The sequence below is a fragment of the Pelodiscus sinensis genome, chromosome 8 (assembly GCF_052426305.1).
Source record: "Pelodiscus sinensis isolate ZL-2025 chromosome 8, ASM5242630v1, whole genome shotgun sequence".
Classification (NCBI taxonomy): Eukaryota; Metazoa; Chordata; order Testudines; family Trionychidae; genus Pelodiscus; species Pelodiscus sinensis.
This window is the reverse complement of record NC_143059.1, coordinates 17,136,840-17,150,209: the sequence shown is the minus strand read 5'-3', so window position 1 is coordinate 17,150,209 and position 13,370 is coordinate 17,136,840. Positions and strand designations below refer to the sequence as shown.

The following is a 13,370-nucleotide window of genomic DNA, read 5'->3' as shown; positions in this document are numbered from 1 at the left end:
GCACATGCAGAGCTAGCCCAATACAAGTAAACAGCAGACTGAAAAGCCACGCACAGTGGTCTGCATGCTGCATGCTGGTGTGTTCTGCTCATTTACTTAGAAATGTCTGAATCAGGGTGAGGATTCAGATTCCATCTGGCCAAGACCACAGAATTTATCAGCTTATCTAACCTCTGCAATCATGAGAAGAGCCGTTCTCTTGTTGGCTAGTAGCTTGGAGTTCTCTCCAAGAAGCATCACCCACACTCTAGAACCTGAAGACATTAACTCCATAGTGACCAGAGTCCCTCCATATCCACTGCAAGTTGGTGAATGCTTATTATTTATTAAACTTGTAGCCAGAGGTATAGCAAGGGCGTTATGTGCTCGAGCATAAAGACAAAATTTGCGCCTGTCGCCACTGCGCTGTGGGGTCTCGAACCTGGCACATGGCTGAGCCCAACCCTGGGAGAAGGGGGGAGCGTGTACCATGTCTTCCCCTGCCCCCTCCAGTTTGGGGCCGGGCCCCGCACACACTAACCTGCCGGCGAAGGTGGAGGAAGGTTAGGCAGGGGGCACAGAGGTGGGGAAGAGGCTCCAGCTGGCGACGGTGGGCGAAGGAGGAGCAGGGGAGCCGAAGGATGACAGGGGGAGCAGAAGGGGACTAAATTGGCATGGCAATAGCATGGCACCCAGGGGCAACTTCCCCCTCAACCCTCTCCTCGCTATGCCACTGTTTGTAGCAGGCCAGGTCACCAATGCCCCTCTTCAGGTTCACAGCTTTTAACAAAAGCAAAACACAACCCTGATTTCCACTGAATTTGCTGCCTCTCCAGCTATTGATAGCAAAGTATTGTCAATTATAATTAAGTCTCAGAAAGATATCTGATATTATGGAAGGAAGAGAGTTGTCATTTTTGAGATTTTAACTAATTTTTCATTAAAACCCCAATAGCTCCATTTCCAAACAAATTCCATGTTGCATGTGTGATCTCTAGCCAGAGGAGAATTTAGGGCAAATTTTGATGTCAGGAAAGAGGTGTTTAAATGCTAATTCAGAATAAAGTTATCAATTTTAAGACCGACTCGACTTTCTCAGGCAGGTTCCACTGAATGCAACTGGAGTTTTTCCTGAGGAGGGACTGCTGGACTGGGGCTCTTTGCTGTTTGTTTTCCCCTCAAGTGCACCTCAGCAGTCTTGTGTTTTACTCAGTTTTTAGCAAAAAGAGGCACAGAGATTGCCCTGTGGTTTGCCCAGGAGTGAATGATTCAGCAGAAGTTAGACGCTGGGATTCCAGTCTGATTCTCCAGCTACCTCACCATATGGCCCAAGAATGCAACAGACACATTTGCTGGTATTATAAAAGAGCATCTTGTGTATTGAGCCTGAACCCCTTGTACACTGGGCTAAGTACTCCCCACTGCCATTGACTTCAGAGGGGTTTCAGAATGCTCAGGATTCAGGATGTGGTCCATAGTAAAAAGAACCATAAAGACAGCAGGAAATTCTAATTGTATCTGAATCAGACTTTACCACCTTTGCCGTGCAAAGGACATTTGACACACACACATCAAGATGACACTGGAGTTCTTCTAATGCTTGAATACAAGTTCTGAGATCTTAAGAATATTCAGTAGGTACTTCCTGCACATCCATGTCCCCTGAATTACAACAGCTATGATTCCCAAGGGGTTCCAAAGCAGGTCTTCACTCTACTGACCAAAGAGATTTGAGTCAACAGCCAGCAAGTGTTCTTCCTCCCATTCAAAGCCATCGTGAGGTAGCATAACACTTGTGCGCCTTTATTCCTTTACTTGCAACCGGTTGTCCAGCAGAGGTCCCACCACTGTGTGGCACAAGCACTGCTACCAAGGACTCTGCTACATACAATTCCAAACACGAAATAAATAACGTTAAACTCATTTGTAAAATAAATGCCTTCTATGAAAATGACACATTTTAAAATGGATGAAAAATCTCCCTTAAATATGAATGTAAATGTTTTGTTACTGCTCTTGAGAAACAGGGAGAAACAAAGGAGAAAATCTCTGAACTTTATTATTTGCCACTTGAACCAAACTGATGATTCAATTAATGGAAACACCTTCTGGTGATACATGATAAAATCTGTCTCTTTACCAGTCACAATGAAATGTAAATGATATTGACAACAGGACATTGTTTCACTGTTTTTTGTATGTCCCTTAGGCAAGGGCTGCAAGGGATGTATATTCTCCCTTCAAACATTCCATAGGGAATATGCCTAAAAGGCAGAGGGGTTTCATTAGCTTTTCTGTGGTGTCTCCTCCAGCAAGGAAAATCTCGGCATTTTGACTCCATTGGAGCTGCATTGTCAGGGCACCAGAGAGGTACAGGCAAAAGGCCTATTGAGGGTATTGGAGCCAATCTAGAGCTGCAAAGCCTTCATTCAATTAGCCTTGTCCTCTGGCAAATCTTTCTCTTGCTCACTTGAGAGGCTATGTCTAGACTGCAGGCTTCTTTTGGAAGAAGCTTTTCCAGAAGAGATCTTCCAAAAACACTTCTTCCTAAAGAGAGTGTCCACACTGCCAAAACACATTGAAAAAGTGATCTGCTTTTTCGAAAGATAGCGTCCGTTCAATGTGGACACTATCTCGCATTTCAGCTGTGATTACTCTGGATGGAATGGCCATCAGGGCACCTGTGCTTTTTAACTCTTTCCTCCTTGTGAAAGAACTCTCTCTTCCCTATCCACACACGGCTTTTTCCAAAAGAGCTCTTTTGGAAAAAGGCGTCTTCCTCGTAGAAAGATGTTTACCAATGTTGGAAAAACCCCTCCATTCTTTTGATTTTTTTTTCCAAAAGAACTCATTTGCAGTGTGGACGTAAGTGACACACACACACACACACAGTGATGGAAAGAACAATCTTATGGCCAGAAAGCTGAGAACAGAGTTGGGAGATCTTGTTTCTTTTCTTAATTCAGCCGCAGGCTTGCTCTATGACTTTGCATAAGTGTGTGTGCCTCAGTTTTCCCATTTCCTATGTCACATGAGGGAGATTTATTTTTTATAACAGGCTTTGAAATCTTTAAATGAAAGTTGCCTAAAATTAACAAAGTATATGATTTAAAATACATTACCCTCCCCCTTAGCATTTAAGGTATAAAGTGCTGTGTAAACATGAGCTAAGTAATCATTGCAACACTATTGTGCAGTGGGGATGTATTATTATTCCCATTTAACATGGCATGAAATCCTGGCTGCACTGAAATCAAGGGCAAAACTCTCATTGCCTTAAACAGAGGCAGGATTTTACTCTACACCTCTTGCCCAGTGTCACACAGCAAGTGTGGGGTCTAACTAGGATTGATAGCCATCAGCTGCTAGCTCTTTGGGGATTACTTGCTGTGTGCTGAGCTTGTGTTTGTCTGTTTTGTTTGTTTGTTTGTTTGTTTGAAGGAGCATGTGCTGTGGCCGGCAGTTGGAAGCTGTGAGCTTCTAAAGGTTTGAAATCTAGAAGCTTCTGTTAATTGGCTGAGCCTTAGTCAGGGGGTGGGGCTATCAGGAAGGCCAGGGCTTTATAAAGCAGAGAGTCAGCAACCAGGGAGCTTTGCAAACAGGAGCAGCAAACAGGGAGTTTTGAGAAGGAGTTGGGAAAGGGAGTGGGAAGGGGCCAAGGTACACTTGCTAGTCTTTATAGTTTAGTTTAAAGGTTTTAATCAAAACTTCCTGATTTAACTAGAAACCCTATCAATAACCTAGGTAGCTGTAGGAGAGAATGCAGGCAGAAGCCCAGCAGCAGAGTGGGGGCTATCCTGTGGCGGAGGATATCCTCAGCAGCCCAACACCGTGGCATTTAATTTAATAAAAGGGGAACTATGCAAAAGTGAGGAGGTTAGTTAAACAGAAATTAAAAGGTACAGTGATTAAAGTAAAATCCCTGCAAGCTGCATGGATACTTTTCAAAGACACCATAATAGAGGCCCAACTTAAATGTATACCCCAAATTAAAAAACATAGTAGAAGAACTAAAAAAGAGCCACCGTGGCTTAACAACTGTGTACAAGAAGCAGTGAGAGATAAAAAGACATCTTTTAAAAAGTGGAAGTCAAATGCTAGTGAGGTAAATAGAAAGGAGCATAAACACTGCCAAATTAAGTGTAAAAATGTCATAAGAAAAGCCAAAAAGGAGTTTGAAGAACAGCTAGCCAAAAACTCAAAAGGCAATAACAAAATGTTTTTTAAGAACATCAGAAGCAGGAATCCTGCTAAACAACCAGTGGGGCCCCTGGATAATCAAGATACAAAAGGAGCACTTAAAGATGATTAAGTCATTGCAGAGAAACTAAATGAATTCTTTGCTTCAGTCTTCACAGCTGAGGATGTTAGGGAGATTCCCAAACTTGACCTGTCCTTTGTAGGTGATAAATCCCAAGGGTCCAATCCTAGGACCAATCCTATTCAATGTATTCATGAATGATCTAGAGAAAGGGGTGAGCAGTGAGGTGGCAACGTTTGCAGATGATACTAAACTGCTCAAGTTAGATAAGACCAAAGCAGACTGTGAAGAATTTCAAAAAGATCTCACCAAACTAAGTGACTGGGAAACAAAATGGCAAATTAAATTTAATGTGGATAAATGTCAAGTAATGCACATTGGAAAAAATAACCCCAACTATACGTACAATATGATGGGGACTAATTTAGCTACAACTAATCAGGAAAGAGATCTTGGAGTCATCGTGGATAGTTCTCTGAAGATGTCCATGCAATGTGCAGCAGCAGTCAAAAAAGCAAACGGGATGTTAGAAATCATTAAAAAAGGGATAGAGAATAAGACAGAGAATATCTTATTGCCCTTATATAAATCCATGGTACGCTCACATCTGGAATACTGTGTACAGATGTGGTCTCCTCATCTCAAAAAAGATATACTGGCATTAGAAAAGGTTCATAGAAGGGCAACTAAAATGATTAGGGGTTTGGAGTGGGTCCCATATGAGGAGAGATTAAAGAGACTTGGACTTTTCAGCTTGGAAAAGGAGACTAAAGGGGGATATGATACAGGTATATAAAATCATGAGTGGTGTGGAGAAAGTGAATAAGGAAAAGTTATTTACTTGTTCCCATAATATAAGAACCAGGGGCCACCAAATGAAATTAATGGGCAGCAGGTTTAAAACAAATAAAAGGAAGTTTTTCTTCACACAGCGCATAGTCAATCTGTGGAACTCCTTGCCTGAGGAGGCTGTGAAGGCTAGGACTATAACAGGGTTTAAAAGAGAACTAAATAAATTCATGGCAGTTAAGTCCATTAATGGCTATTAGCTAGTATGGGTAAGGAATGGTGTCCCCAGCCTCTGTTTGTCAGAGGACGGAGATGGATGTCAGGAGAGAGATCGCTTGATCATTACCTGTTCGATTCACTCCCTCTGGGACACCTGGCATTGGCCACTGTCGGCAGACAGGGTAGTTGGCTGGATAGACCTTTAGTCTGACTCAGCATGGCCATTTTTATGTTCTTAGATCTGTGTGAGCGCCTCTGTAAGGCACATTGCCTACTTAAAAAAAGAACCTTAAATTACGTTTATCAGCTTTCAGCCTTAACTCCAAGCCAACAAATGCCAGCCTGCAGCCCTGTCTTGTCCAATGTTTTGTATCCTGGACAGGGAACTGGAGGGAAGTTAAATGGGAAGAAGACAGTGAGGTGAAAACCTGAACACACTCTGATGCTAGTGCATCCTGTAATTGTGTTGGTTCCTGCCACGTCAGTTTAGAAATATTCTCAAGAAACTTGTTTCCTGTCCATTCAAAAAATAGATTGATGAGGCAGTTACATTACTCTTTGATGGAGTCTAGCTAAAAGCACATTTTGAAGGGTCAGGAAAAGAGATGAATGCGGATTCTTACCTCCAGTTGTCACACACAGCCATGGTTTCCTGCAAAAAGCTCCTGGCAGGAACCGCTTTTTTATTTGTTTACATTATTTGTAGTCAAAAAGCTCCAGCCGTCTTAAAGAGGAGGGCAGAGCTCTGAGCCCCCTACCAGATAGGTTTCTGACTACAGTGAACTGCCCTTCCTGCTTGTTCACACACTCGCACACATGGCTTCTCAGTTTGTTTCTCTGATGCTAGGCAGCAGGTTCCGCTTCTGGCCTGTCTCCAGGGCCATTACTTCACTTCCACTAATCAGCATGGATTCTGCTAATCCCCTAGAGGCCACACATGGGGTGCCCTGACTACTGCAGCTGATATTCTGTAACACAAAGAAAGTAACAAATGGTATGACTGAAGCAATGCACTCGATGCAACTACAAGTAGGCAAGAAAGGGAAGAAAATACTGGCCCAAAACACTTCTTAAATAGCACGAAACACTGAAAATACAGTTACCGGCTATTTATACTCTTTGTTGTACATTGTTCAGTTATAAATTGTACTGCTGTTTATTTTTATAAGGTGCCAAACACATGCCAATTGCTTTACAAACAGGGCACGTCTATACAGCAGAGCTAAAGTCAAATTAAGCTGCGCAGCTTCAGCTATGTCAATTGCACAGCTGAAGTCAAAATATCTTAACTTGGCTTTTGGTGCTGTCTACACAGCAGGAAGTTGAAGGGAGAACTCTCTTCCTTCGATTTCCCTTACTCCTCGTGAATGAGGATTACAGAAGTCAGAGTAAGAAGTCCTCCAACTCGCCATTATTTCAAAATAACGGCTTGCTGTGTAGACACGATCTTCGTTATTTCAGAATAACGTTAGTTATTCCAAAATAATGCCGCTGTGTAGCTATAACTACCCAGATCCCAGTGCTGCAATCAGATCTGCCCACGTGCATCCAGTTGGGGATCTTAAGTTTAGCCTCTATTTGACACTTGACAACTACTGAGATCAGATCTGCAGCTCCACAAAAGTCATCTGAACTAGGCCACTTTACAGCAGCAAGGCTCCAGCACATACTTTTCCAGGAGTTTTTTTATTGTCCTCTTTTCATTGGGAGACGCACATAATGGTGCCAGTTCCTTGATTATCATCTAGCATGTGTCACTCGCCTTTTCACATGCCAAGTTCATCAGTGCAGGGAACCACAGATGGTCTCTTTAACTGGAGGGCTTTCCCTAATCTCAAGAGTAATGGCAGTAGGCCAACAAACTCACAGCTGAGGCTGACTAGATGAGATTCCCTGTGGCCTTTGTTATTTGCTGACAACACCACTGCCACCTCAGCTAGGAAATGCTGCTCTTGCAAGATGGGGACAGACCAATGAGACCTTTCTACCTCTCCCAGCCCCTGCGAGTTGGTGGAGTTTAAGAAATTGAACTCTGTCTTCCGCACAGCAGGATGCCATTGGAATCCAGGGTTTACTCAGCATAGGCATCACAGTAATCATCACAGCTCATAGCGCAATACAGACAACCAGCAAATATTGGAGGGAAAATCGTTGCAGTGCTGTGTGTGTTGCAAAATGTTATAAGAAGTTATGGACATGTCCTATGGCAGGTGCCAGGGGACTTAATGACTTCAGTACTTAACACTGTGTGTATATCTACACAGCAGTGATATTTTGGAATAACAAATGTTATTCCAAAATAACAAGGAAAGATAGAAAGTATGGCAAAAGACTGCCTTGGCTTAACCAGGAGATCTTGCATGATCTCAAAATCAAAAAGGAATCCTATCAAAAGTGAAAGCTAGGACAAATTACAAAGGATGAATATAAGCAAACAATACAGGTATGCAAAGGCACAAAATGAGCTCAAACTAGCTACAACATAAAGAGAAACAAGAAGACATTCTACAAATATATTAGAAGGAAGAGGAAGACCAAGGACAGGGTAGGCCCATTGCTCAATGAGGAGGGAGAAACAGTAACAGGAAACATAGAAATGGCAGAGATGCTTAATGACTTCTTTGTTTTGGTATTCACCAAGAAGTCTGATGAAGGAATTCCTAACATAGTAAATACTAGTGGGCAGGGCTAGCCGAGCCGCGGTGAGCCTTGCTCACCAGCCGCGCTGTCCGGAGATCTGCACATGTGCAGATCGTTCTGCGCATGCGCAGATCGCCCAAACCCGGCTCTTCTGGGTTGTAATCTACTCACCACGGGCGAGTAGATTACATAGTTTGTCGAGCCCTGCTAGTGGGAATACGGTAGGTTTAGAAGATAAAATGAAAAAGAACAAATTAAAAATCACTTAGAAAAGTTAGATGTCTGCAAGTCATCAGGGGCTGATGAAATGCATCCTAGAATACTCAACGAGCTGATAGAGTAGGTATCTGAGCCTTTAGCTATCATCTTTGGAAAATCATGGAAGACGGGAGAGATTCCAGAAGACTATAGTGTCCATCTATAAAATATAGGGTCCATGTATAAAAAGGGAAATAAGAACAACCCAGGAAACTATAGACCAGTCAGTTTAACTTCTGTGTCAGGAAAGATAATGGATAACTAAGGAATCCATTTGCAAACACCTGAAAGATAATAAGGTGATAGGTAACAGCCAGCATGGATTTGTAAAGAACAAATCATGTCAAACCAATCTGATAGCTTTCTTTGATAGGATAACAAGTCTTGTGGATAAGGGAGAAGCAGTGGACGTGGTATACCTAGACTTCAGTAAGGCATTTGATATGGTCTCACATCATTTTCTTATCAATAAACCAGGCAAATACAACTTAGATGTGGCTACTATAAGGTGGGTGCATAACTGCCAGATAACCATTCTCAGAGAGTAGTTATTAATGGTACACAATCCTGCTGGAACGGGATAACAAGTGGGATTCTGCAGGAGTCTGTTTTGGGACCAGGTCTGTTCAATATTTTCATCAATGATTTTGATATTGGCATAGAGAGTATGATTATTAATTTTGCAGATGATACCAAGCTGGGAGGGGTTGCAAGTGCTTTGGAGGATAGGGTCATAATTCAAAATGATCTGGACAAACTGGAGAAATGGTCTGAGGTAAATAGGATGAAGTTTAATAAGGACAAATGCAAAGTGCTCCACTTAGAAAGGAACAATCAGTCACACATACAGAATGGGAAGCGACTGTTTAGAAAGGAGTCCTGCAGAAAGGGATCTAGGGGCCATAGTGGACCACAAGCTAAATATGAGTCAATAGTGTGATGCTGTTCCAAAAAAAAGCAAACATGATTCTGGGATGCAATAACAGGAGTGTTGTGAGCCAGACAAGAGAAGTCATTCTTCTGCTGTACTCTGTGCTGATTAGGCCTCAATTGGGGTATGTCTAGACTATATCCTTCTGTTGACAGAGGGATGTAAATGAGGCACTTTAAAAGTGCCTCATTTTTTGAGGAGTACAGGATCTTTCAAAAAAGCCTGCCATTTTCGAAAGAACCGTGTCTAGACCGCAGTTTTACTTTCGAAATGGCGCTTGTTCGAAAGAGCGCCATGATGCAATTATGCAAATGAAGCTCAGAATATTTAAATCCCCGCTTCATTTGTACTTTCGCAGTGCCTCATTTACATCCCTCTGCCAACAGAGGGATGTAGTCGAGATGTATCGTGTCCAGTTCTGGGCACCACATTTCAAGAAAGATGTGGAGAAATTGGAAAAGATCCAGAGAAGAGCAACAAGAATGATTAAAGGTCTAGAGAACGTGAGCTATGAGGGAAGACGGAAAGAAATGGGGCTTGGTTTCGTTAAGAAAAGAGGAGACAGGATAGCTGTTTTCAGGTATCTAAAATGGTGTCACAAGGAGGAGGGAGGAAAAATTGTTCTCCTTGGCCTCTGAGGATAGGACAAGAAGCAATGGGCTTAAACTGCAGCAAGGGAGGTTGCTGCAGTTTAGGACAAACTTTCTAACTGTCAGGGTGGTTAAACACTGGAATAAGTTGCATAGGGAAGTTGTGGAATCTCCATCTCTGGAGACGTTTAAGAGCAGGTTAGATAGAGATCGGTCAGGGATGGTCTAGGCAATGCTTGGTCCTGCCTTGAGGGCAGGGGACTGGACTTGATGACCTCTTGAGGTCCCTTCCAATTCCAGTGCTCTATGATTTTATGATTGTTCAAACCTGTTACTTTCTCCAGATGGAAGATTTGCAAAATTTGTTTGAGTAGCCTCTTTACAATTAAGTGGTTGATACACCATGTTGCAAGAAGGATAAATGCATTGTGTATATCCTGCAGGAGGAGCTATCTCACCCAGAGCACCCTGCAGAACCAGCTGCTGCAGAAGAAGAGCCCCCAGCAGAAGACATAAAAGCTACTGGAGAGGTAAAGCCCAGACACAAACCACCTAACCCTAGAATCCCTGGTCCAGGGTTTTTCTCTCAGTCTCTTGCATGCACGCCATGAACCTTTTTGTTCTCATGGAAATGAAAGACTAATGTGATCTCAGCAAAGCACAGGACACAAGTGCTTGGCAAGCCTCCTTCAGAGTGTGTACCAATGAATCTCTGACCTTGCCTGCAGGAGTTCCATTTCTGGGTCTTCCCGACACCCACCATTCTACCAGCACCCCTCTGTGCTGCGGCACAAAGCTCCCTCTGCTTTGTTCAGGGGTCTCTGGCTCAGGGCTGCATGATTCAGCAGTTTATGACAAACTCAAATGGAGATTAGGCTACGACTCAGCAAGCTAAATTTCACTGGGAACTTGAGTGAGAATAGAACGTGCATTCTAATAGAATGAGAAAGGGGAACTTACTAACCTGCTGAATCACCTACACTGGCAGGTTCTTGCCTGAGAAATATGCAAATGAGGCTAAGCGTGGAATATCACTGAGCCTCATTTGCATACCTAATGAGCCACCATTTTTGCAGAATAGGCTCTTGTGCCAGAGGAGCTGTCTACACTGCCACTTCTTGCACAAGAAAAACCATCTTGTGCAATGCTGTTACAACTATTATTTTCAGGAATAACGGCATTGCGCAAGAGGGTTTTTTTTGGCACAAGAAGGGGTAGTGTAGACAGCTCCTTCTGGCACAAGAGAGTCTTCTGCAAAATGGCGGCTCATTAGGTATGCAAATAAGGTGCAGCGATATTCCACGCTTAGCCTCAATTGCATATTTCTGGCGCAAGAAGCCGCGAGAAGCGCAAGAAGCCCAAGACATAGCCCTACAGTCCCTGTTGCCTTATGCAGGTTTTTAATGTGAGGCTCAATCTTGGTAATGTGTGGCTTCCTGTTGTCCACATTCTGTTTGAAATAGTGCTCTAGTCTCTTGTTTTGCTTCTCTTGCAGGGTGAAAGTGAATGCAATTAATCAGTTTCAGGACTACAGGTGTGACTGAGAGAATTCCAGGAGTACACACTGCAACCTTAGTTGACACCAGAGTAGTGAAATCATTCTTCTCATTGGCTAACTACTTTCAGCGCTATAGCCTTTCACGTGCCTCATTAACATATCATACAATAGATGTATGTCAGACTCTGTGTTCAGGGCAACTGTTCACCATGGTCTGTCCCACTCTAACCATCGCTGTCTCCTTTGTGGCTTTTTACCTTCCCCTCTTTGAGCCTTCTGCCTTCTGACTGTTAGCAAATAACATAATGTGGTTAAAGTCACTGGTCAACGTTTTATCTCTATTTGCACCTGCACTTGGAATCCCTAGGGATGATGGAAATGATTTTTTTAAACTACAAAATAAAAGTATTTGAACTACTTTTCCCTTGTCTCGCTGGTCCCTTTTATACGTAAAAGTTCTTTTCCACAATAATGATCTTGATCTGAGTTTCTAAGCTGAAAATATCTCCGGACATGCACACTTGGTGCTCAACCAAAAGGAGAAATAATCCAGTGCTTTGTTCCCTGTGTCAGCAATGAAACGGAGGGGGGGGGGGGGGGTCTGAAATCCGTCAACATGCTCCTGATATGGGCCAGGGTGAGAGGACTGAAATAATTCAGAGTAAAATCACTTCAAATGGGAAAGGAGAAGAGCACTTGTGATCCTGAGCAATCACATCTAGAAATGTGGATCAGTGTTGCCTGAAATGTTCCCAGGAAATTCCTCCCAGAATGGAGGATGGGGAGTGTTCAACATTTCAGATAAGTTTCCTTCCAAAGTAACACACAAATCATTGGTTCTTAGAGCTTTCGCCTGTAGATCTCAAAGCACTTTACAAAGGAGGTCAGCATCATAGGGTCTGGAATCCTCAGAGGGGGTAAATATTTCTGAAACTCACTCTGATAATTATATGGTATGTTTTGGGGTTAACTATAAACAAGCACATGGGTGCAGTAGGTATAATACCTCTACGTATCCAGCCAGATAATATTTGGGTACTTGGTTTCTACTGGAATACATGCTAATTCAGGAAATGTGAACTATTTACTCCACACAGCCTAGCCTATAGGCTCTCTTTGAGCTGCTACAGTACTTCTATGCTGTACAGCTCTGCGTTTAGCCTAGTTTTGAACCAATAACTGAGCCTTTGGAGCCATTCTGGTCTAGCCCTTCTTTGCAGCTGAATGATGGTTGCTATCTATCACTACCCTCAGGCCCAGCCAATGTGCTTGCAGGGCCCAAGGCAGCACACTGCGTGGCGCGGCCAGGCGGCTCAAAAGGAGGACAGCAAGTGGCTGGGTGCTGGGCAGTAGGGGGCTCTTAAGGCATGGGGCCCAAGGCACCCTTGCTCACCTTGCCTGGAGGCTTGGCCTGACCACCCTCACTTAATGGCTTAACGGTACCTCAACACAGTTGCTATGGTAATGGAGAATGGCTCAACCGCTTCCTTGTGCAGATGGGTGGGGATTTGCCCTTGTCCATATACCCTTGCTACAGCTCAGTATGTCTGGATGTAAGACTAAGGGGGTGGCTACACTGCACCCATAGCTCAAAATAAGCTACATAATTTGAGCTATGCAAATTGAGTAGCTTATTTCCAGTCAATTTTGAAATAATTTATTTTGAAATTTGGCACAGTCTACACAGCACTTATTTCTAAATAAATCATTATCCCGAAACATCTCTTACTCCTCATGGAATAAGTTTCATAGGGACGTTGGGATAACAAGCCCATTATATTTCGAAACGGTGCATTCAAAAGATGTGGAAGAGTATAGACATAGCCTAAATGAATGAGAGAGGGTTCAGACAGAAATAGCAAAAGCACGTTGGGCCTATTTCAAGTCCTTTGTTGTTTATTCTGCAGCCAACATAACCTGAAAATTTTAGCTTGAGCTAAAGGATTTGTCTGTATATAATAAAATTAAGTAATTGTGATATTCACCAAGCCATTGGAACAAAAACTGTTCTGCTGCTGTTGTAAATCATCTGAATCACTGTCAGTTGAATCATCCCAATGATAAATGACAGAGGAGACTCAAACACATTAAGAACTACTGTTGTAAAAAGAACATACAGCAAAATGTTTTACAACAAAGTCAGCCATAGGAAAGCTGGCAAATTCAATTAGGTGAAAACAGTAGGAGGAGGAAAGAGGTTTTTTG

At 42.9% G+C, this 13,370-nt stretch overlaps 1 protein-coding gene across 1 annotated transcript in view; it reads left to right on the top strand.

The window, feature by feature from the left end:
* SNCG (synuclein gamma) overlaps positions 1-11,586 on the top strand; it is a 29,006-nt gene extending 17,420 nt beyond the window's left edge. The window contains exons 4-5 of the mRNA XM_006112408.5: positions 10,111-10,197; positions 11,163-11,586. Coding sequence (XP_006112470.2) covers positions 10,111-10,197; positions 11,163-11,183 — 108 coding nt within the window. The 3' untranslated portion in view covers positions 11,184-11,586. The remainder of the gene's footprint in view (positions 1-10,110; positions 10,198-11,162) is intronic.
* Positions 11,587-13,370: the final 1,784 nt, after the last annotated feature.